Raw genomic sequence first — 24035 nt, 5'->3', positions numbered from 1 at the left:
GGGGTTCGATCGAACCCAGGTTAAGAACCACTGTTATAGAATATATGAGCCAAATAAAGTACAATACATCATTAAAATTATATGAGTTTATGTACCAAGGTCATTCAGACACATAAAACCCAATTATTTTTAGAATTTGTTGATCAGAAAAGATGAGAACGATGGAATAAATATTACTATTTCTAGAAAGTCTACTTCTACAAACAGCCTATTAACCTGGGAAAGTCATCATCCTAAGTCCTTGAAAATGGGAATTCCTACAAGATAATTTATGTGTGTAAAGTGTAGTTCCTCAGAAGATTTTGTAGTAAAATATTGTACAAAGGATTCTCAGAAAGAGGATATCCAAAGCAAGATATAGTAATACAGTATATTTTTAAAAAGTTGAAGAGATAATTTGGGAATCCTTGCTAGAAAAAAGTGAAGACACTATGCTATATTCATCTCAGTCTGTAAAGGTTTTTAGTATTCTGAAATATACTGGTGTATCCTGTTGAAAGATAAGAACCTGAAGCAAATATTATCAAAAATCCCAATGTGACATACAGGCAAGCTAAAAATCTAAGGGACATCTAGAAAAGGACAAATGAGAAATAGCAAAACTAGTCTCATAGTTACCTCAAAGACCAGTGGGATTTTTCCACTGCTGTCATTGTAATATGAAAGAATTTACAAAAAAAAAAAATATCAGAATTAATAAAAATAAAATCATTCTATAACTTTAGTTTCACCAAACCATCAAAGTGATGTATGTAGCAAGCTACTCTTGAACCCTTTTCTATGTGGGAAATACAATTAGAAAATTAGGAAGAAGAATCTTGGAACATGTTGATAATGTTTTGCTAAAAACAACCAGTTTGTAGGAATGTTCGGAACAAACATGATGGAAAACCCAAGTGTTTAAACTTTTGAGTTATACAGGATAAAAAAATTTGTCCACAAAAAGGTGATTTAAATAAAAGAGTACCAACCTATCATGGTACCATGCATTCAAGCATGGTACCATGATAGGTTGCCACCTGTGCAATAAGTCAATCCATGAAATTTCCTTGCTACTAAATATTCCACAGTCAGCTGTTAGTGGTATTACAACAAAGTGGAAACAACTGGGAACAACAGCAACTCAGCCAAGAAGTGGTAGGCCACGTAAAATGACAGAGCGCGGTCAGCACATGCTGAAGTGCACAGTGTGCAGAAGTCGCCAACTGTCTGCAGAGGCAATAAATAAAGAACTCCAAACTTCATGTGGCCTTCAGATTAGTACAACAACAATGCGTAGAGAGCTTCATGGAATGGGTTTCCATGGCCAATGAGCTGCATCCAAGTCTTACATCACCAAGTGCAATGTAAAGTGTCGGATGCAGTGGTGTAAAGCACACCGCCACTGGACTCTAGAGCAGTAGAGACGTGTTCTCTGGAGTGACAAATCACACTTCTCTGTCTGGCAATCCGATGGATATGTTTGGGTTTGGCGGTTGTCAGTAGAACAGTAAGTACTTGCCTGGCTGCATTGTGCCAAGTGTAAAGTTTGGTGGAGGGGGGATTATGGTGTGGGGTTGTTTTTCAGGGGTGGAGCTTGGTCCCTTAGTTCCAATAAAGAAAACTCTTAAGGCGTCGGCATACCAAGACATTTTGAACAATTTCATGCTCCCAACTTTGTAGGAACAGTTTGGGAATGGCCCCATCCTGTTCCAACAGAACTGCGCACCAGTGCACAAAGCAAGGTCCATAAAGACATGGATGAGCGAGCTTGGGGTAGAGGCACTTGACTGGCCTGCACAGAGTCCTGACCTCAAACCGATAGAACACCTTTGGGATGAATTAGAGCAGAGACTGCGATCCAGGATTTTTTGTCTTTCATCAGTGCCTGACCTCACAAATGCGCTGCTGGAAGAATGGTCAAACATTCCCATAGACACACTCCTAAACCTTGTGGACAGCCTTCCCAGAAGAGTTGAAGCTGTTAAAGCTGCAAAGGGTGGACCAACTCAATATTGAACCCTACGGACTAAGACTGGGAACCCAATAAAGTTCATGTGCATTGAAAGGCAGGTGTCCCAATACTTTTGGCAATATAGTATGGACAGGAGACTGAAAAAAGCAATAGGTAGTAAAAATATAATCTGAGACAGATAATCAGAAGAAAGAGTATATCAGAGTAGATCAGTAGGGCAGCACCGTGGCTAAATGGTTAGCACTTCCACCTGGCAGTACAAAGGTCGTCAGTTCAGATCCCAACCACTGCACCACCTACCTGGAGTTTGCATGTTCTCCCTGTGCCTGCATGGGTTTCTTCTGGGTTTCCTCCCACGCTCCAAAGACATGCTGGTAAGTTAATTGGCTTCTGTCTAAAACTGGCCCTAGTATGTGTATGTATGAATGTAAGTTAGGGACTTTAGATTGTACACTCCCTGAGGGTTAGGGACTGATGTGAATGTTTTATATATATATATATATTAATATATATATATATATATATATATATACACAGTATATATATATATATATATATATATATACACAGTATATATATATATATATATATATATATATATATACTGTATATATATATATATTGACAGTTCTATATAAGTACATTGTAAACACCTGTGCATTTTTACACTACAATTCATTTAACATGGTTTCCTATGGGACACATTCACATCCATGTGTTCACAGTAGTACTGTGACTGTGCAGTGTTGTGGATACTGATTCAATGCAGTGTGTAATCAGTTTGTCCCCCTTACCCCAACCCCATGTTGATACTGTGACAGTACCAACCAAAAATTAAAGATACAATATATCATTTAATACCATGAGGTTGGTATATTGCCTGAATAATAGATGTTACAAAAGACAGCCACTAAGCACATGCTAGGAGGCTGTACTGAGCAATGGCATATGTTGCTTTGAAAAACATAAAGGCTGTAAGCCACTGGCTAAAGACAATTGAGACATCTGCATTAGAAATAAAATAACAACTCTTACCAGTTTCTGTAGAAAGTCTGGTTCTTGTACTTCTCTTTTCAAATATCATAGCAATAGATTTACCTTGAAGCAGTGGCAGATACTAGAAAATAAAAAGTACATTGGGGGTTTGGCTGTTTCAGAGTTAGAACAAAAGACAAGCTGCACAAATATGTTATATACAGTATAGTATAAATATGCAATGACAAGCTTATTACATTATTATTGCAAATGCAGTCCCCTTGTGAGCCGCTGGTTTTGTGACCCCTTTATGTCCTGCACAGCCAGTCAACAGACATTTTCCAACTTGCATTCATAGTCAGTAACCAGTCCATGGGCTTGTTATTGTTGTTTTATTTGGGGATAAACAACTTGGATAAGGTCTATATGGGATATATGGGATAAGGTCTATATATGGGGTATATGGGATGCCCAACTTGAGTTGATACAAACAAGGACAAACTTCACAAAATGTAGGATCCTGGACTTTCTGCTCCCTCTGCAGTGACATCAGTCTCTTCATGGATCAGCAACACAGTCTCTGTAGGCCCTGGGGTTGAAGAGGCACTAACACTGTCCTTGTGTCCTGCAGCTTTGGCTGAACTACTTTCAGGTTTTTGCTGGGCTGGTTTCCTTCCAGGCTAACAGGCTGTCCTTCCGTGGTGGACTGTAAGGCAGTGGAGCTCCCTCTAGCAAAATTCCTTAGTATTCCATCTTCAAACTGACTCCCCTGCTAATCGGGCTCTCTAGTTTTTTATTGGCCAGTCTACCACACTGCCAGGCTTCCTGCCTGGGGTTTGTCAGACTCACATGAATATGCAGATCAGTTCCTCCTGGCCCCCACCCACTGGCTTATAGAAACTTCTCCAAGCTTCTAGAGCAGGGGGAGGTACAGGAGAACTACACCAACAAACTATGTACACTCGTGGGCGCTACACAAATATATATTCATCTTCATCACTTATTAAGCCCACTGACAAATAGGGAAAAATCTGCTGCTTGCAGAACAATTTCTTTTTTACTAGTCAAGGTCATTAGCCCTGTGATTAAAGTAGAAATATAGGCAAAACCTTTTTTTTTCATTTTGGATAGAGCAAGAGAGGATATTTTTTTGACATCTGTGTCCCATTGGGGAGATTTCCTTCACTTCCTGTCCCATAGCCAAACAGGAAGTGAGAGGAAATCCCTGCAAATTAACCACTTGCCTACGGGGCACTTATACCCCCTTCCTGCCCAGGCCAATTTTCAGGTTTCAGCGCTGTCACACTTTGAATGACAATTGCGCAGTCATGCAACACTGTACCCATATGAAATTTTTATCCTTTTTTTTGAGACAGATAGATCTTTCTTTTGGTGGTATTTAATCACCTCTGGGTTTTTATTTTTTACTAAACAAACCAAAAACAACTGAAAATTTTGAAAAAAAATGTTTTTTCTTAGTTTTTGTTATAAAAGTTTGTAAATAAGTGATTTTTCTCCTTCACTGATGTGCGCTAATGAGGCTGCAGTGATGGGCACTGATATGCTTTACTGATGGGCACTGATAAATGGCACTGATGAGGAGGCACTGGTAGGTGGCACTGATGGGCACTGAAAGGCAGCACTCATATATGGCACAGTTAGGTGGAACTGATAGGCGGCACTGACTGGCACTGAGAGGCGGCACTGACTGGCACTGATAGGTGGCACTGATTGGCAGCACTGATAGGTGGCACTGACTGGCATTGATAGGTGGCACTGACTGACACTGATAGATGACACTGAAAGGCAGCTCGATGGGCACTGATATGTGGCATTGATGTGCACTGGTAGGCACTGATATGTGACATTGGTGAGGCACTGATGGGCACTGGCAGGTGGCACTGATGGGCACTGACAGGTGGCACTGCTGGGGCTACACTGATCATCAGGGCACACTGATAATCAGTGCCCTGATGATCAGTGTACATGTCCCCTCTGAGGGATGCTGATTACCGGCTCTCCACTCCTCACGAGCTGTCAGCGTGACAGCTGGTAAGGAGAGAAATGCCGATAACCGGCATCTCCCTGTTTACATGCAATCAGCTTCGATTGGACACAGCTGATCACATGACCGAGTTGACATCTTCAGCTCTTTTTGTTGATCAGTGATCCGCTGTGTCCAAGGGACACAGCGCACCACCGATCGCCGCGCTACGTGCCCCTGGAGCCGCGCATGCGCAGTTAGAGTGGGAGATCATCATATGAAGTCCTCCCAGACAAAACAAGAGAACCGCCTTGTGCCGTCATTACCTTATATGGCGGGCTGGAGGTGGTTAAGGGAATTCCTTGGGGACCCCTAAGTCACCAGAACTAGTGTCCCTATTGGAAGATTTTCCCTCTATTATATTTCATTGATAATGGTAAACTGGACAAATAAACAGTGTGTATCTGCTTAACTAGGGTACAGACAGCAATAAACACTGACAGGGGTTCTAATCGTTGTCTACTCTCTCCAAAACTAAAAAGAAAAAGTTTTGCCTTTAGATAAAAAACCTTGAGCCTTTATGGCCTCTTTAAAGTATACATTAAAGGGGTCATAAAGGCTCAAGGTTTTTTATCTTTACGCATTCTATGCATGAAGGTAAGAAACTTACAGCTCCCTCATCCCCCCTAATACTCACCTATGCCCCCTCTCAATCCAGCAATGTGCACTGGAGTCTCAGCTATCCTAGGACTCCCTCTCCTTTATATGGACATTCGCAATAAGCTCTGCATGGTTTGAGATTAACAGGTCCAGCAGAGCATCATTCCTAGTTGGGGCTTCTATGAACTGTACCATAAACATGTCCTGTAGTAGGTGTATAAATTTTTGCCCTTTAACTGTTCCTGCAGTGCCATTACTCCAGTCATTTTCTGGGTAGTTAAAATCCCCCATTATTGTCACTGTCCCAGCCCTTGCAGCCCTTTCAATCTGTGCAAGAAGCTGAGTCTCCACCTCCTTATTAACACTGGGAGGCCTATAATAAACTCCAATGATTACCTTTGTAGTATGCACCCCCAAGTGCAGTTCCACCCATAATGCTTCAGCCTCATCACACTCTTCCTCAACTAAGTCCTCTTTCACACTCGCTCTGAGATCACTTCTCACATAGAGACAGAACCCACCACCTTTCCTATTTACCCTGTCTCTCCGAAACAGAACATAGCCAGGAATATTAATGGCCCAGTCATGTGAGGAATGAAGCCACGATTTAGCAATACCAATTAAATCATAGTTCTGTTCCTGTCCCTAAGCTTCCAACTCAAATATTTTGCTTGGCAGACTTCTGGCATTGGTGAACAAACAATTTAATTAATTTGCACCTTGTGCACACGTATTTTGCATATTTTTTATTTTTGTACAAATGGTACGAATTCCAATGGTTGATTGCAATATGGGAACCTTCTTATTACACTGTTCAACAGGTAAAAAGTTTTGGGCATAAAATTAGCTAATCTTACATAATTTTGGGGTGCTGAAAACGAAAATGACCCTAAAAAATGTTGATTGGCTCTAGTTTCCATGATATATTCACCCATCTAATGACGTAAGCCATTCAAAATTATGATGCAACTTCAGCTGCATATTGCGCAATTGATACTGGTGACCAATAGAAAATTGCATGTATACTGAGATGATGCAATATTAGCCTTTAATTGCATCACTTCACTGCATAAAAGCTGCAGTATCTGTAGCTGATTGTAGTTCGACAGCGTCTTTACATTTCGTTTTATGCTTATATAGGCTACTCAGTAATGCCTCGAACTTGTGTGAATAAAGCAGATAATTTCTGCTATATCTGCGGTGAAATAACGTTTATCTCACAAAAAAGGAGGATAACAGGAATGATTAAGAAAGCCTACAACTTGTATTTTGGCTGCAAGATAGGAGACCAGGACAAGAGCTGGGCACCACATATATGCTGCAATTCTTGTGGGACGGCACTGGAGCAATGGTTGAATGGAAAAAAGGCATCTATGCCTTTCGCTGTGCCAATGATTTGGAGAGAGCCAACAGATCATGTTAGTAATTGTTACTTTTGTATGGTGCCTCCAATTGTAAAAGGGCTAAATAAGAAGAAAAAGTTATCTGTGCACTATCCAAATATTCCATCGGCAATACGTCCAGTTCCTCATGGAGAGGGGCTACCAATTCCTAAAGCACCAGAATCCTTCGTGGTTGAGTAAAGTGAGGAAGAACCTGAAGCGTGTAGTCACGTGCAGTTGTAAGAGATAGCCCTTTCCTCGAATACAAGAGAAAAGCCAAGAGAAGCAAAACCGACACAAACTGAAGACAAAACTAGTGAGAATCCTAAGTATTAAAATGATTCAACTTAGCTTATGGCTATAATTTTTCTTGGTAATCCTATGCAAAATATTATGCCATTTAGGCTTTGTTATGTAGTCAATATCACTTGCTTTATATTTGTGGAAAGACATCTACCTATATAATTATTGTGCATTATGTAGTCATTACGCCTATAGTAGAAAACTTTCCGTTTACAGAAAAACTAGAGCCAATTGACAAATTTCATTGTTATATTTGAACTCAGAATGTGAAATTCATTAAGAAATGGATCCTTTTGTTTCCAAAACTGGCAAAAAAAAAAAATTTGTTGAACAGTGTTATCTGCCATAGCTCTCCCCCCATCTTTCCCCATTCCAACCACCAATAGGAACTGATCCCTGTCTGATCTGTCTACCCCAATATAATCTAATTCTTCCTCCCCCTTGATCCTAGTTTAAATACTCCTCCAGCCTCCCCATAAACCTCTCCCCCAGCACAGCAGACCCCCTTCCATTTAGGTGCAAACCATCTCTAGCATATAGGTTGCACCCCAATGAAAATTCAGCCCAGTGCTCTAGAAACCCAAATCCTTCCCTCTTAAACCAGGTCTTTTTTTAGAAACTATGAATTTTATTACTGTATTGCTTTTTGGGGTTAAAAGCCATCTTCCTGGGCTGGGGACTTGGATTGGACAGCAATTGGTGCCAAGCTGTCGTAGGTCTTACGCAGCTCTTTCTTGGAAAGAGCCACCATATACCTGCCTTGGGTCCAACATCTCCCGGCTATAGGCCCACACATGACATCCCCAACCACAAGCGCACATAGAAATAAAGGAACTTCCACTCACAGATGTTTTCAACACTTTACTGCAATTTTTTCTTTTTCAATTAAAACACTGACATGCTGGCAGATCTTTAGTGCAAATTATCATCAGCATTTACGTTATCATGCAGCAATCTTACTGGTGCAGAGCACAATTACACATCTTCACACATCTACCCTTTATCCCTCTTCTAAGAAGTACAACAGATATGGGACAACTCCTCAACAGTATGCTAGTCCTTGAACCCAAGGCCATCATACACCAAGCCACAGGACCCACAGCTAAGGGTCAGCGGTGACATGGTCCCTTTGTCAACATACTACTACTCTAGCAATGTCCTCTCTCCAGTCCTGCCCCCCTGGCACACTCTCTGATGTTATGTGCTCCCAGGATGTCTGTTCCCACACGTGTTAGGGCATAAGGAAGGTAACTGTGAGACTGGATTTTGGAGAAAGGGGAAAAAAGAAGTGAGCCCAGATTGTGGAGTGGGACAAGAGGAGACAGCGGAACTTGAGTATGGAGGGGAAGAAAGAGCAGCAATAGCTGGTATTGATATGTATTTCCATAAATTATATTCAAAAATACTAGCAAAAGTGTGCCTTCTTTGTTGAAGTAGTTTAAATATCTGATTTCTAGTGGTATGAATGTACAATACATTATACAGACTTCAGCAGTGTGGGGAATGTTGAAAAAGGGGACTTATGGAGTCTGCAATCCCATGTAGTGTAGCAGAGTGCCCATTTACTCACTATGCTCAGATGCAAGCACGGGTCCCATTAACACCTAATTTCCACAACTCCCTGGGTTGTCAAGGGAAGATAAGGCTCTCTGCTTCACTCCATCAGCAGCTCAGAAAGGTCACTCCAGAAGAGGCAGAAGGTAACCGAGCAAGGGATTTACAGCCAGGTGACTGGACCTCCATTGTCAGAACTAGAGTGGGGTGTTAACCTGCATGGGATTGATGCCCACAAACATAATGTTTTCTCAAATTGTCCTCATATTGCTATTATAATAATGACAGACCAGCATAGCTGCCACACAGAAATTCATGTAATATCTTGATCCTCCGCTGTGTCAAAGAGTTAATTTACTTGAAAGCGATTCACAACATGAACAGATATCTGAGGAGGATACTGGACAGCAAACTCTGAAATCTCTATGACAGACATAATTAGAGAAAACAGATTGTGGTACTTCCAGCTGCAAAATCCAGAGACATACAGTCAAATATCAAAATGACTATATCATTTTACACTTATTAAATTTCATCAAGACAAAATATGATTTTGTCATCTGTAATGAAAACCATGCACAGGCTCAGACAAAGTAGTCCTAATCTTGAGATGTTTTCAAATATATCTATGCTTTTCTCAGTAACCATGGTTTAGTGGTAACAGAACATTCTGTTGCCATTTCTCACCTCTCCCTTTTCTTTTATCCTGTATTTCAAATCAGCTGCAACCCAAAGAAGATACTTGATTTCTTCAGCACTGTAGTTTTTAAGGGTTAATAGATCATGTCCTTTCAACTGTGAATGAGTTTGGGAAGACCTGTGAATAAAATTATATTTATGGTAAACATACTGTAAAACATATATGGTTTTACTTCACTTTCTGACAACGTGTTCATGTCTTGTTAAAGTGGTAGTATACTTGTTTCTGGTACTTATCATAATGCTTACCTGTAGGTAAAATGAATATCTTCTAAATGTGCACCATTTAGGAGATATTCCAGTGAGCAGCAACCGGTGACGTCAGCAGCACATGTGCTCTGAAGGAATGACATACTGATACTGTTCCTTCAGAGCTCTGTGACCTGGCTATAACTCCCGATCATATGTGTAGGAGTGACATAATCGTGGCTTGACCAGTCAAACAACCGGAGCCTGCGAACCCTGAATGAAGACCGAGTGAAGATGGAAGCCCTGTCGGCAGTGACAGCTCGCTGCTGGAGGGCTTCGTTTTAGGGTAGTCTCTCATAATGTGGGGTACTAGTGTGCAGCTAAGACTTAGAATTACCTTGGGCACTACTCTGAACCTTGGAGCCTAAAATATTATGGTACACTGCACAGTCCTTGGAAGAATTTTATATTGCTCACTAGAGAGTGGTTACATGTTTGAGAACAGGGATTGTGCTAATGCTCAATGCTCTTCAATAGGTGTAGGCATCAGCCTATCTGTGCTCAATCTTAAATTAAACATTACCCCAAGACTATACTCTAGTGCCCAGTACATTGTACCATGCCTAGATGCTATAGATGCACCATGCCATGCAACATAGGGACAACATCAATGACATACACACATTCTTTTGCTTCCGCTGTGTGATGAGACACCTAGATAACAGGTGGACAGCCTCACGTTTGTCATTCACTGTGTGCGCTGCTAGTAATACGGAGTCGTGTCAGTACTTACTTAGCTTCAAAGAGAGCAAATTGTTGGTGCCCACTTAGCTGATGCCTCTGTGGCTGAAGTTGCCAATTTATTTGCCATGTCGCGAGGTACAGTATCAAAGGTTATGATGGCATATACAGTTTCTGGGAACATGTTGTCTGATAAGCATAAGCATAGTAGACATGGTCAACTGACCGAAAGAGACAAAAGGACATTGTGCAGGATTGTGACCGGGAATAAGAAAACAACTGCTGCTAAAGTTATTGCAGAGCTCAATCTCAGTCTTTACAGGACTGAGATTGAGCTCTGCCATCACTTTTGCAGCAATTGTTTTCTTAACCCCTTCATGTCTAAGGGTAAAACAAATCTTAAAGCCTAAGTAAAATATTACAACTGTGACATGTGTTATTAAAACCATACATATCATCACAGCTACTTTGTACATCCAGGTGAATTATACCTTGTTTTTTTCAGGACAAATTTGGCTTTCATTTGGTGGTAAATGGTAATAGCTATCTCCTGATTTTTTTTTATTATCAAAGGAAAACTGTCCCAAAAGAGTAAAAAAAAAATATATTTTTTTTAATTTAGCTGTTTGTTCCTTATTACTACCATAACCTACCACCACAGAACAACCCAAAATAAATGTTCTACCTCTTGACGTTCGCAGCGATACCATATATGTGTATGCTATTTTTTGTTTGTACCTGTACTACAGCCCCATAACAATAGTGCATAACATTTTGGTTTTTTTTGCCTAAAACACACTGACACTGATACCTATTTAAAAAAAAAAAATCCATACCTTTGACCCTGACCTTGACCCAAACACTAACCCTGGCACTGAATTAGATCAAACCTTGATCTAGTTATTTTTTAATATTTCTTTCTTTCTTTCTTTTACAGTTGTTTTTTTTATCTCTCTGCAAGGAGAGAGATACAATGTAAAAAAAACAAAGGGGGCGGGCCTCACAGTAACTGATCACTGCGGTAGCCAATGAGAGGGCATCACAGCGATCATGTGACCCGCAATGGGGAGTCCCAGGTCCCGATCATTAAAACGGGACCCGGGGCTCTCAGTGACACCCTGGTCTTTGTGCTGGGAGTGCGCTGTGCGGCGCGCTCCCAGCACAAAGACAGGTATGCAAATATGTGGCCCCACTGAAAAAAGCCCAGTTCTGTGAGGCCACATATGTGTGTGACATCAGCTTCAAGGGGTTATTGAGGCAAAAAGATAAATATTGCTAATAAGGTCGTAATTATTCGTCTACTCGTTTCATGAATAATCCGCTTCTTCAGGACTGTAACTATCTTAAGACAGGCCTAACTGTATCTTAGAACATTGCACAAGAAAATCCATCCTGACAAAAGATATGAAGGATGGACCGACTAAGTCATCCGAGGCTATGGGGGAGGCATCAAGAGGCTCAGCAGGGGGAACACAGTATAAGTACTAACCAAAGAGAACCTACAAACAAGTTACTTCCTAAATGGTTCATAAATGGTTAGAAAGTATAATTAATTCATGTGTCAATCTTTACTAAGCCTCAAGAAGGACTTGTCCACTTCAGTAAGGGAAATGGCCCAACATCAATACTCTCCATATGCAGTATATCCATATAAAAATTAGGGAATTCCCGAGGAGAGACCTTATCCATCCATCATCTACATGAAATTCACTATATGAAATACAGAAGTTATCTGGTAAGTAAAAACATCTATACATTCCAGATCACTTCTTTCTGTGTTTAGATCAGTTTTTCTCAAACTTTTTTTCAGTCAAGACACCTTTTAAACCGCTGCACAATCTCAAGGTACCCCATTCTAAAATGTTAAACTAAACTAATACATAACGCAGCAACATCCACACATGTAGGACACCCAACGTGATATATTCTTCCAAAGCAAATCCATCTTTGCACACTGGTACTGACTAGTATCAATGTTTCTTTCCCTCTCTCTGCTAATGTCACCCCAGTGCTGATGGAGAGGGGTAGGGGAGATGTAAACAAGGATACTGTGCAGGCTCCCAACCTGCTCCTGATCAATCCATGGTGTCATTGGTTGTTAGGATGTCGGTGGCTGGAAGGTTGTAATGCAGAGCTGCACCTGATTTAGCACTCTCCAGTTTTCGAAAATAACCCCCGGTGCAACTTCACTATATATAATATGTATAAATAATTTTTTCATGTTCATATTAAAAGATATGTGCATCCACTGAGAATATTTGCATATTTGCCTTCTGTGCAAAAACTACTGTATGTTGGGGTAAAAACTGATATGCATGCTGCCTTTAAATGAAAAAGTAAATTATGAAATGTTAAATAAAAGATATATACTGTAAACCATAGTGAGCAGGTTGTGTATGCTGCTGTTGCTATGGGCCTGAGATTAAGACTGTACTTTGACTATTGATATAGTAAAGTTCTGTTGACTCAAATGGCATATGACAAGAATCATAAGAACATGGCTGATTCTTTTTTTAAACACAGATGTCCTGATATTGACCAATTTTACATATAATCTCTGGCTCCACAAAAGTTATTGTTTCTTTCTTAACTAAAATTATAGAATACATCTAAGCACTAATAACTCCAGGACTTCAAATTAGGCAGTTTTTCTGCACTAAAAAAGGGATTTTCTGCCAAAACGACAGGCTCTATTCACCTGCTTGAATGGAAGCAGCTGTCATCCATACCTAAAGCAGATAACTGCAGAAACAAAGACACTATTGGAAACGTACTGTATGTAGACCTCTACATACCTGTGACCAGGGCTTGTGCTAGACTATTTTGCATCCTAGGCAAGACCAGCTATTTGCGCCCCCCCCATAAAAAAGAAACAAAAAAAACCTTCTTAAAAACAGTAGAAAATATTAAATCAACAAAACATGAAATTGCTAAATTTCTTTTAATTTGCAAAAATAAGTGCCATATGACGCCACCTGCACCAATATTAAAGACAAAATCAGTGTCACAGACAGACTGTATCTGTGACTGGCAGTGGCAGGGTAAGAATTGTAGTGAGTGGAGGATGATGGATCCACATTCAAAAATTCACACTCTCATTGCCTGACAAATCCCAGGCTGGAATTCCCAAGGCAATGGGGGGAGATAAAACGCTGTGACAGCAGGCAGCTGAACAAAGCAATCCCACACAGTGACAGATCCGATACAACACACCACCACCAACATTGACACAGATCAGCAGGCTCAGCAGGCACTAGAAGAGCAGGTTGTGGGATCGTGATGATGTCATCACTCACTGACACGGTACACATGTAATGGCTGGCCGGATTACGCTCACACAGACACGAGACATCGGAGTAAGACAGCTCCGCCTCTGCTGATGAATGGGAAGAAAAGGGCTGGAACTCCACAGTGATCAGCAGCTGCCAGCCGGCTTGCAGTAAGGGACTGAGTCTAAGAGGAACACCGGAAGGAGCGGCAGCTCAGCTGCTATACTGGCCCCAGACACACGGCATCTTTCTCTGTCCTTTCTTCCTCCCCTCTGCCACTTTACCTCTCAGCTGAAGGATCATTCATGATGTGGCGGCGTACCACACAGAGAGAGAGTGCAGGCCTGTGCTACTCCCAGGCACCCCTAGGTGGCATTGCACCCTAGGCAGCTGCCTAGTGGTTTTTGGTTTGTTTAGCAAAAAATAAAAAACCCAGAGGTGAATAAATACCACCAAAAGAAAGCTCTATCTGTCTCAAAAAAATTATAAAAATTTTATATGGGTACAGTGTTGTATGACTGCGCAATTGTCATTCAAAGTGTGACAGCGCTGAAAGCTGAAAATTTGGCCTGGGCAGGAAGGGGGTATAAGTGCCCTGTAGGCAAGTGGTTAATGTACATAAAAAAAAATTTCATAACCGGATTTTTCCTGCCCATCTGTTGACTTATCCTTAATGTTAAGGTCATATGGAAATGAAGAGAGTAGTCAATGCAGGTGACATAAGAATATTGTCTCAGGACTGATCTTTAAGGCCACTACTGCTTTAAAGCGGTTTACTACCGCTTTAAAGCTTTTTCCCCTTACTTGGGAAAAAATTGTTCTCACTACATGTTTTGTCTTTAGGATAGAAAACGAAGGAAAACATCCCCAACAAATAAGGGTCACCTAACAGGCATTTTTTTACCATTCTCTAAACTATCCAAAACTAAAAAAAGAAGTTTTGTTTTTAGGTACTTTTTAACCTCTCTCTCTCATGTAATTGAGCAGACCGTATTCTAGTCTTCGTGCAGACTGAAAATAGTGTCTACTAATTCAAACATGTAACTGCACAGTTAAATGTTTTGCAATGCTGGCTGGCCTTAAAGGTCAGTCCAGAGACAATATGCTTATGTCATCTGCATCGACTACCCTCTTCATTTCCATATGACCTTAACATTAAGGATAAGTCAACAGATGGGCAAGATAAATCAGGTCATGAAATTTACCACAAAACAGGAGCAAAAAGCAATTCATAAGCAGTTAATTGAGTTTCTCTTCTATCATAAAACCACATGTAGTTTAAAAGCCTCCAATACAGTGATCAGTGCTAATAAAAAGCAATGACACTGTACTAATGGCATTGGGCAGGAAGGGGTTAACATGTGGGGCGATCAAAGGGTTAACTGTGTGCTGTTTTACACTGTGTGCTGTGTTTGTGCTTCACTGTAAGCACACTGCTTTGCATGACTGTGCTGTGCACAGCCATGCAAAGCACTGTGCATAAGCTGACAGGGAGGAGAACTGTTTTGTTTACTAACAGTTCTCCCTCCCATCAGAGATCCTTGGTAATCACTGGCTGGGACCCAGTGATTGACAGCCACAGCTGCAAATGGCGACACGGGTAGGGCGCACATGTGCCTTACACATGCCCCCTACCTGGAAATGCGAAATCACATTTATATATGTGATTTTGCGCACAGCTGCCGCCCTGTAGCAGCATTTCCGCTATAGAGCGGAGCTGAAGCAGTTAAAGTAAACTGTGCTTACTACAAGACCCAGTTCCAGCATACATCACAGTGAACTGTGTTTTTGAAGTTCCCAGTTCCAGCATATATTATTATATATTTCACCAAACATCCATTATCTCCTGCGCTCAAGGACTCAGATCAAACGAACGTTAATAACAGTGTGTTCATCCACTGGTGATCAAAGATTGTGCAGCTCTATCATGAAGCTGTGGAAGCTCGATAAACTGTAGAAGGGGATAGAAGAAAGAGCGCACAAACCTTGGGCATTACCTCAATAAACAATGAGTAATTTTATTTTATTTTTAAAATTTACTCACAAGAGTAGCGGTAAAACAGGCATAAGTTAACAATAATCCACACAGGGTTACAGGTCAATCCAAAGGGGAGACAAAAGCTAATGCGTTTCGAAGGGTGCTCCCTTCTTCATCAGAGTTGGGTTTGGTAGATGGAGTCTTCAGTTTGGCAGAGTTCCCATAGCAAGGAGATATTCAGCCACTGAGTGTCAGTATTACAGCATTTCAGCCTGTTTAGTATATATGTTCCTGACTCTGATTCTGATTCCTGACTCTGATTCTGTGTACGTTCTGGTGTATGCCATCCACTGAACTTGGTGCCACCTCACCACTTTACCAGCTGAACCTCTGCTCATCAGATACCAGCACTCTCAAGTTCCTACTCACAGCAGCTACACCCTGGCACTTGTGCCTTTCTTTCGCCCCTGCACTCCCTGTCTCACTATCCAGGGTTGCTTGGATGAAAACTGCAAGAGGCCACCCACATCATCTCAGGCTTCACATACTGAACTTGTTTAAAGACCCTGCATATATCATGGTGAACTGTGCCCATTGAAAGACCCAGTCCCAGCATACGTAATAGTTAAAATTGTTGTAAAGGCTCAAGGTTTTTTACCTTCATGCATTCTATGCATGAAGCTAAAACACCTTCTGTGTGTAGCAGTCACCTTAGCCTTCCTAATACTTACCTGAGCCCCATTGTGATCCAGCAATGTGCACAAGAGCCTTGGCTCTCTACGGGGATTCACCCTCCTCATTGGCTGATACAACAGCTGGAGCCATTAGCTCCCACTGCTGTCAATCACAGCCAGTGAGCCAATGAGTTAAGAGACAGGGTGAGGCTGAGCTGTGGCTCTGTGTGTGAATGGATATGCAGAGCAGTGGCTCAGGAGTGAGCCTGCTTGGGTGCCTCCATAGCAGGCTGGTTGCTCTGGGGCACTTGGCAGGAGGGAGGGGCCATGAGCACTGAGACTGGCAGTCCTCGGCTCTCTGCTCACAGAATGCTGAGAACCTGAGCGATCAGCAGTCTTTGATTGCTCAGTTCTCAGTGCAGAGCTCGTGGGGAACAGATGCAGCATCAGATCGATGCTGCATCCCCCTAGGTGAGTATTAATATTATTTTTTTTAATCCCAAACTTTAAAAACTCTTTTAATAGTGATTTATGCTTATTGAAAGACCCAGTATACTTCCAGGTGAACAGTGTCTATTGAAAGACCTAGTCCCAGTATACTTCAAGGTGAAAATCAGTGAATCTTGTGAGCTGCTATCAATATATAAATCTGAACAATAATTTGATTCACCCACACTAATCACACTCTCATATAAATGTGTTATTAACATACATATATAACCATCAAGGTGCAGCAATTCACTAAATTAATAAATGGTATATGCCATAATTCAACATATAATACTGTGCATTATACTGTATAATCATCAACATCATAAATGTAATGTTTATAAACATCAGTATGTGGAAGTACTTCTAAAGGACAGTCCCATATCCACTTAAAGAACTTCTTCAGTTATAAGTCAACTTGACAAACATAAGAACTTCTTCCACCACTGTTTGTGCCAAAATAATATTTCCAACACGGTGACACCCCACTCCAGATGTGCTCTTACCTTGAATATATGACCAAACCGATGAGGTTATATAGAGCTTATGTTCTGAATATAGGACTAATATCAGGGGCGGACTGACAACTCATGGGGCCCCCGGGCAATAGGGGATCATGGGGCCCCTGTGTCTTTGCCCAAACTCAAAAAAGCCTATGAAAAATGTATCAGGGGTATCTCATGGGGGCCCCTACTCACCCCGGGCCCTCGGGCAGTGCCTGAGTTTCCAAATGGTCAGTCCACCCCTGACTAATATATGTTCCCAGTTGGGTCAGATGAAACTGAACCTCTCTGTTCTCTTCTGTTTCCACCTCTCCTCCTTTTCCTATCGACCCTCCTCAGCCATGCATACATAAGGAAAAATCACCAACATAGTGCTTATCCTTTTAAAATGTATTTATATAAATAATTTCCAATAAATTAACTCACATTTGCAAAGTGTCTTAGCACACCACGCTATATCGCACATCAAGTTTAGTCCAACGCTCAGTATACAGCCACTTGATGATTACTGCATCTCACTAAAGCTCGAGTGTCGTATCGTCAAAACCCTCCCCCTGAAGAAGTTTTGGGACTGTTCTTTGGAATTACTTCCACACACTGATGTTTATGAACATTACATTTATGATGTTGAGGATTAGATAATGCACCAGTACTATATTTAGAATTTTAGAATATAACATTTATTAATTTAGTGAAGCGTGGCACTTTGATGGTTATATGTTTATTGCAAAAACTCTGTCCCATTTTTTTTTTTTTTTTAAGTGAACTGTGCTTAGTGAAAGTCCCAGTCCCAGCATACTGAGCATACTCTATGGTGAATTGCGATTTTATATATATATATATATATATATATATATATATATATATATATATACATATATATATTTCAAGTATATATATATATATATATATATATATATATATATATATATATATACGTCAAGGCGAACTGTGCTTTTTGAAGGACCCAGGCAAAGTATACATCACAGTGAACTCTGTTTATTGCAAAAAAACTGTCCCATTTGTTTTTTAAGTGAACTGTGCTTAGTGAAAGTCCCAGTCCCAGCATACTGTATGGTGAATTGCGATTACTGAAAAACCCAGTCCCAGTATTTTGTACATGTAATTGTGATTACTGAAAAACCCAGTTCCAGTATACATTACAATAAAGTGAGCTTATAAAAAGATCCAGTTCGAGTTTACGGTACATTATCAATATTTCTGCCTTTAGTATATTCTGAGCAACTGATCTAAAATAACAAATAGCAAGTACAATCAGACTGATGTCAGAACTTCTGATTCAAATGCTTCTTCCTGTGGAGTGAAGAAAGTACTTAAGACAGACATCAGGAAGAATTTACTAAAATTGGAACAGACAGAAACTGGCATAGCTGTACATGACAACCAATGAGCTTGTAACCTCAGCTTGTTCAGTTTAGCTTTGAAAATGAAAAATAGAAGCTGATTGGTTGCCGTGGTTAGCAATGACAGAAAAAAATATATCAATAAGAAGATTAAAAATACAACTCACCCAAAATAACGAACAATGCACTTATTACCATATCTCCATGAAACATTAATCATGGTTTTCATATGATGTAGCATTTTGAGCTGCTTGCAGATCTTCCCACTGAATAAAACAAGTTTTCAGTTTAAAGTAGAAGTTTTGTAGTTTTATCCAGAATCACTTAAAGCTTAGCTCTGCATAGGCGTATGAGCAATCACAGTGATTTCCCAACTGATCAAAGTGCCAGCTCAGTACTGGACAAGAGAGAAAGAACTCTTTGAACAGCTAGTTGTCTTTTGTAATATTAACCTTATCTGTGCAAATATGGTGGTGAACATTTATTCTTGTAAAAATAACAGAACATTCAGCCTTGATTATCATATTGCCATCTGCCCATTAGGATTGTAGGGAGGTAATGTCACTTTTCTCTGAATATATCAGTTTAAATTTTCAAAAGTGAAAGTCTTCATAAGAGCAGATACCTCTGTATGTCTGTATCTGGTACTTTTATTAGTCATAAAAGCTGCTTTAATGTCCCTTTCTAATTTTGTTTCAGTGTAATGTCTTAAATTTCCTGACTTTATATAAGTCTCATCTCTACCTATTATAATCTGCCTTGTCTCTACCTCATATATTGCGGCCTACTTTTTTATTTATTACATGTATTAATATAGCACTGACAATTTATATTGTACATTCACATCAGTCCCTGCCCTCACGATGCTTACAATGCTATCCTAATTCACATGTATTTGTTTGCCATCTGTGCCACCATTGAGGAGATTTCCCTTCACTTCATGTCTCATACTCAAAACAGGAAGTGAGAGGAAATCCCCCAAAGATAAGGAATTCCTGGTTGTCACCAGGGTCACCTGAATTGATGTCATCATTGGAAGATTTCAGTTCTATTCCTGTTCTGTTGACAACCCAAAATTGGGGATTTTATTTCACTTTCACTCTCAGTGGTAACAGTAAACACGACAGATAGAGAGGATGAATCTCCCTAATGGGGGCACAGACAGCCATAAAAACATGCCAGGTGTTCTAATCACTCTCCACTCTATCCAAAACTAAATACGTTTTTACTTTAGTTATACTTTAAATTAACTGAATAAATGGATCTAATGTGTATTCTGTATTTAACTTTACTGTATATTTTACAAACTCCTCTTTGGAGGAACTAAGTTTCCATTGGAGGTCATACAGTGCTTCTCTTGATTCCAGCTACTGTGTTTCTAATATGCTTCACTCAGTCCCTGAAGAGACTGCTTACGTGATATGTCATGCTCGTTCTCCACATAAATAATATATATAGGTTTATTTTGAGAGATAACTCTGTTTGTTACTTGAACTTAGGTGGCTGTAAATATTCCCTGCCCTGTGCTCATCAAACACTATCTTTCCTTTTTCAGAACTTTAAGAAAATAACTGTGACAGATAAATAAAAAAACATATTGATCAAAGCCATTGGTAAACAATTCCCACTGCTGTCTAGAAGTAAGGAAATAGAAAAAGAGCTGACAAGTAGTTGATTAAAAATTAAATATAATATTTATTGATTTAGCTAAATTATGTAACAGATTATCTGTTTGTCATACAGTATATTGTATGTTGGCAGTAGTCACAGAGTATAAAAGCTTATAGATATTAAACAGAAATGTTATTTTTTTTAAATAATAGCTTACTTAGCTTTTTGGTTAGCAGGTAGAAAGTCAAAGTTTGTTTGAAATTCATATATGTATACTAACATTACCTTGTGCCTATTAGAGGAAATTTGTCTCCCCTTATGTCGTACCACCTGTCGAATCCCTGGCGAACCCCTAGCAAAAAGTATGGAATCTCTACTGTTGGAAAATGTTCATTCAATTGTCTAATTCTGTAGAAAAAAAAACTAATCACAAACATGCCTCAAAACTATTTTCATTTAACATTCCAACCTTCTGGCTTTAAAAAACAGTTACAAAAAAATAAAAAAGAAAGAAAACTGTAGTCAGTTGCAACTGTTTTTGCAGATCAAGCAGAGGAAAGAAATATGGAATCACTCAATTCCTCAGAAATGTTATGGAATCATGAAAAAAACCACAAAAGTACACCACTAGTACTTTGTTGAACCATCTCTGGCTTTCATAACAGCTTGAATTCTCTGAGACAGATTTAACTATCGACAAAGAGCATTCTTCATCAATCTGGCTCCAACTTTATCTTATTTCAGTTGCCAGATCAGTTTTGCAGGTTGGAGCCTTATCATGGATCATTTTCTTTCATTTCCACCATAGATTTTCAATTGGATTGAGGTCCAGACTACTTGCAGGCCATTGACATTATTGTCAAGGTCCTACCTTTCCTCAGGGCTTGTTCTGCTCCATGTGCTGGCATCCATCTTAGGTGTCTGCAAAGCATTGTGGGATCTTTTATGCTTTCAGCCCTCTGCAGCTCCTCCCCCAGGAGGTGGCCACTTATCACATATAAGTCTGCTGTCTGTAGCTATCCATTGCATTCGTGTCCTGTCTCTTGCACAGCAGCAAGCTCCTGTTTAGCTACTCATTGCTTTCCTGGATACTGACTCGGCTTTGGCTAAGACTCCTCCTGGCTTCTGACTCCGGCTCTGGCGACCATTCTTCCTGGCTCCTGACCCCGGCTCTGGTGACGATTCTTCCTGGCTCCTGATCCCGGCTCTGGTGACGATTCTTCCTGGTTCCTGATCCCGGCTCTGGCAATGATTCTTCCTGGCTCTTGATCCCGGCTTTGGCTACGATTTCCGCTGTTGGACTTGCATAGACTCTTGTCTTATTTTGATATTTATAAACCTACCTTTAATTGCACCTCCTTGTGTGTCTGGCTCTTTGCTCCCTGACACTTATATATCTTTCTTGAAGGACAATTTTCACAGCTTTTGCTCTATGGCAAAATGCATTATCATCCTGAAAAATAATGTCATCATCGCCAAACATCCTTTCAGTTGATGGAATAAGAAAAGTGTCCAAAATCTCAATACAAACTTGTGCATTTATTGAAGATTTAATCGCTGTCATCTCCCCCGTACCTTTACCTGACATACAACCCCATATCATCAATGACTGTGGAAATTTGCATGTTTTCTTCAGGCAGTCGTCTTTATACATTTCATTGGAATGGCACTAAACAAAAGTTCCAGCATCATCCCCTGCCCAATGTAGATTCGTGATTTATCACTGACTATCACTTTCATCCAGTCATCCACAGTCCATGATTGCTTTTCTTTAGCCCATTGCAACCTCGTTTTTTTTTGTTTAGGTGTTAATGATGGTTTTCGTTTGGCTTTTCTGTATGTAAATCCCATTTCCTTTAGGCGATGTCTTACTGTTCGGTCACAGACATTTACTCCAGTTTCTGTCCATTTGTTCCTCATTTATTTTGTTGTGCATTTTCTGTTTTCAAGGCATATTGCTTTGATGTCTTCCTTGGTCTACCAGTAAGCTTCCCTTTTACAACCTTCCCATTTGATTTGTACTTGGTCCAGATTTTAGACACAGCTGACTGGGAACAACCAATGTCTTTTGCAACATTCTGTGATGATTTACCTTCTTGAAGTTTTACAATCCTCTCCTTTGCTTCAACTGACATCTCTCGTGTTGGAGCCATGATTCATGGCAATCAGCTTGGTGCAACAGCTCACCAAGGTGTGCAAGCACTCTTTTTTAACTGCAGACTAGTTAGCAGATGTAACCTGATGCAGATGTTTGTTTTAGAACTGCAAAGTACATGGTGATTCCATAATGTTTTCCTCAGAATTGAGTGATTCCATATTTTATTCCTCTGCTTGATCTGCAAAAACAGCTGCAATTGACTACAGTTTTCTTTCTTTTTTACTTTTTTAAGTGTTTCTTAAAGTCAGAAGGGTGGAATGTTAAATTAAAATTAAAATTTTTTTCTGCACAATTAAACATTTAATGTATTGTACATTTTCCAAGAGTGGTGATTCCATACTTTTTGCCAGGGGTTGAATAAGTTCTTCTTATGGATACTACTACCAATGCATTATTGAGCTACATTTTCTGTAAATAATGTTCAACTATGGAAGAAATAAAAATGAACATGTCCCATGATGGTCATTCACAATTGATTTACTGAATACTTGTCAGATTTACTTGTTCCTGCTTAAAAACTTGTGATTATTTGCATGAGATTAAGGATTGATATCAGTCATGGAACTTCTTCAAAAATCTTAAATTTGTGGTTCTCCATTATCAAATTCAGAACAGAAGAATGACTGTTGAATCTTTAAATGCATCCCAGCTAAAAACAATTTATCACTTCCAAAAAACTAATACTAAGCAAATATGTTACTCTTGGTTTTATTTAAATCTCTAACCTTTAACATAAAGTTAACCCCTATACATAAACCTTACCTGAAAATGAATCTCTAAAGTAAACATAATCCATTACTTAAACCCAACTGCTAACTCTAAACCTCAACCCAAACCTTAAATCTATTCTTTAATATAATCCTTGAAACTAACAGGTAGCTATACCTATAGGGTAACTATATTGTTAATCCCCTAAATCTTACACTTAACGTGTATCTAAACCCAAAATCTAAAAAATTATATATAGCACCTTACCAGTCTTCAGATGAAGTGGCTGCATTTTTATTCTTTATTTTACCTGTTGATCCTGCCAGTAGCATACGTTCTGTCATAGGGTGGAACACTTACTCATTGTATTGTATGTATGGTGGAATAGTTGTCATAATGGGACAGGAAATGTTTTAGGACTACAGAACACCCCTCTCTTCCACATGACATGAGGGCAGTGTTCTGTAATCCGTGAAAACTATAAAGAAAACTAAAAACAATTCTAACTAATAACATTACAGTTAGAGTGAACAGAAATTTGCAAGCTCACTAGATTTCTGGAAGGATTAACTGATTGTCTTTGAGCTTTTTGCATAGATAAAACAAAACACTTTCAACTGTATATTTATAGGAGATGTCTGGGGTGACTAAAATCCATACTCACCTCCATGCTGCAGCATTGATGCAGCAACACTAAATAATTCATAAAATGTTGAAAATTCCTACCATTTAGGAGAAAAGTCTATCTGAATTTTCATGACCTCATCTCTGTGGTTCAAAAGAGAACAGCATCTGCTCTGCCAAGGAGGATGTGTAACAGCAAGAATGACATCATATCCT

General features: G+C 39.8%; 1 protein-coding gene across 2 annotated transcripts in view; it reads right to left on the bottom strand.

The window, feature by feature from the left end:
* The window catches only part of OTC (ornithine transcarbamylase), a 96383-nt gene extending 77261 nt beyond the window's left edge, over positions 1-19122 (bottom strand). Inside the window, exons 1-3 of one of the 2 annotated variants that reach the window (XM_089673914.1) lie at positions 18886-19122; positions 9500-9629; positions 2990-3071 (exon numbers count right to left, since the gene is read on the bottom strand). In XM_089673914.1, coding sequence (XP_089530040.1) covers positions 2990-3071; positions 9500-9629; positions 18886-18959 — 286 coding nt within the window. In that variant the 5' untranslated portion in view covers positions 18960-19122. The remainder of the gene's footprint in view (positions 1-2989; positions 3072-9499; positions 9630-18885) is intronic. The other variant, XM_089673915.1, reaches the window with a different exon arrangement.
* Positions 19123-24035: the final 4913 nt, after the last annotated feature.

This window comes from Staurois parvus, unplaced genomic scaffold, assembly GCF_062004578.1.
Source record: "Staurois parvus isolate SC_StPar_1 unplaced genomic scaffold, SC_StPar_1.0 ptg000145l, whole genome shotgun sequence".
Taxonomy (NCBI): domain Eukaryota; kingdom Metazoa; phylum Chordata; class Amphibia; order Anura; family Ranidae; genus Staurois; species Staurois parvus.
Note: the sequence above shows the minus strand (reverse complement) of the source record. Positions and strands in the feature narration are given on the sequence as shown.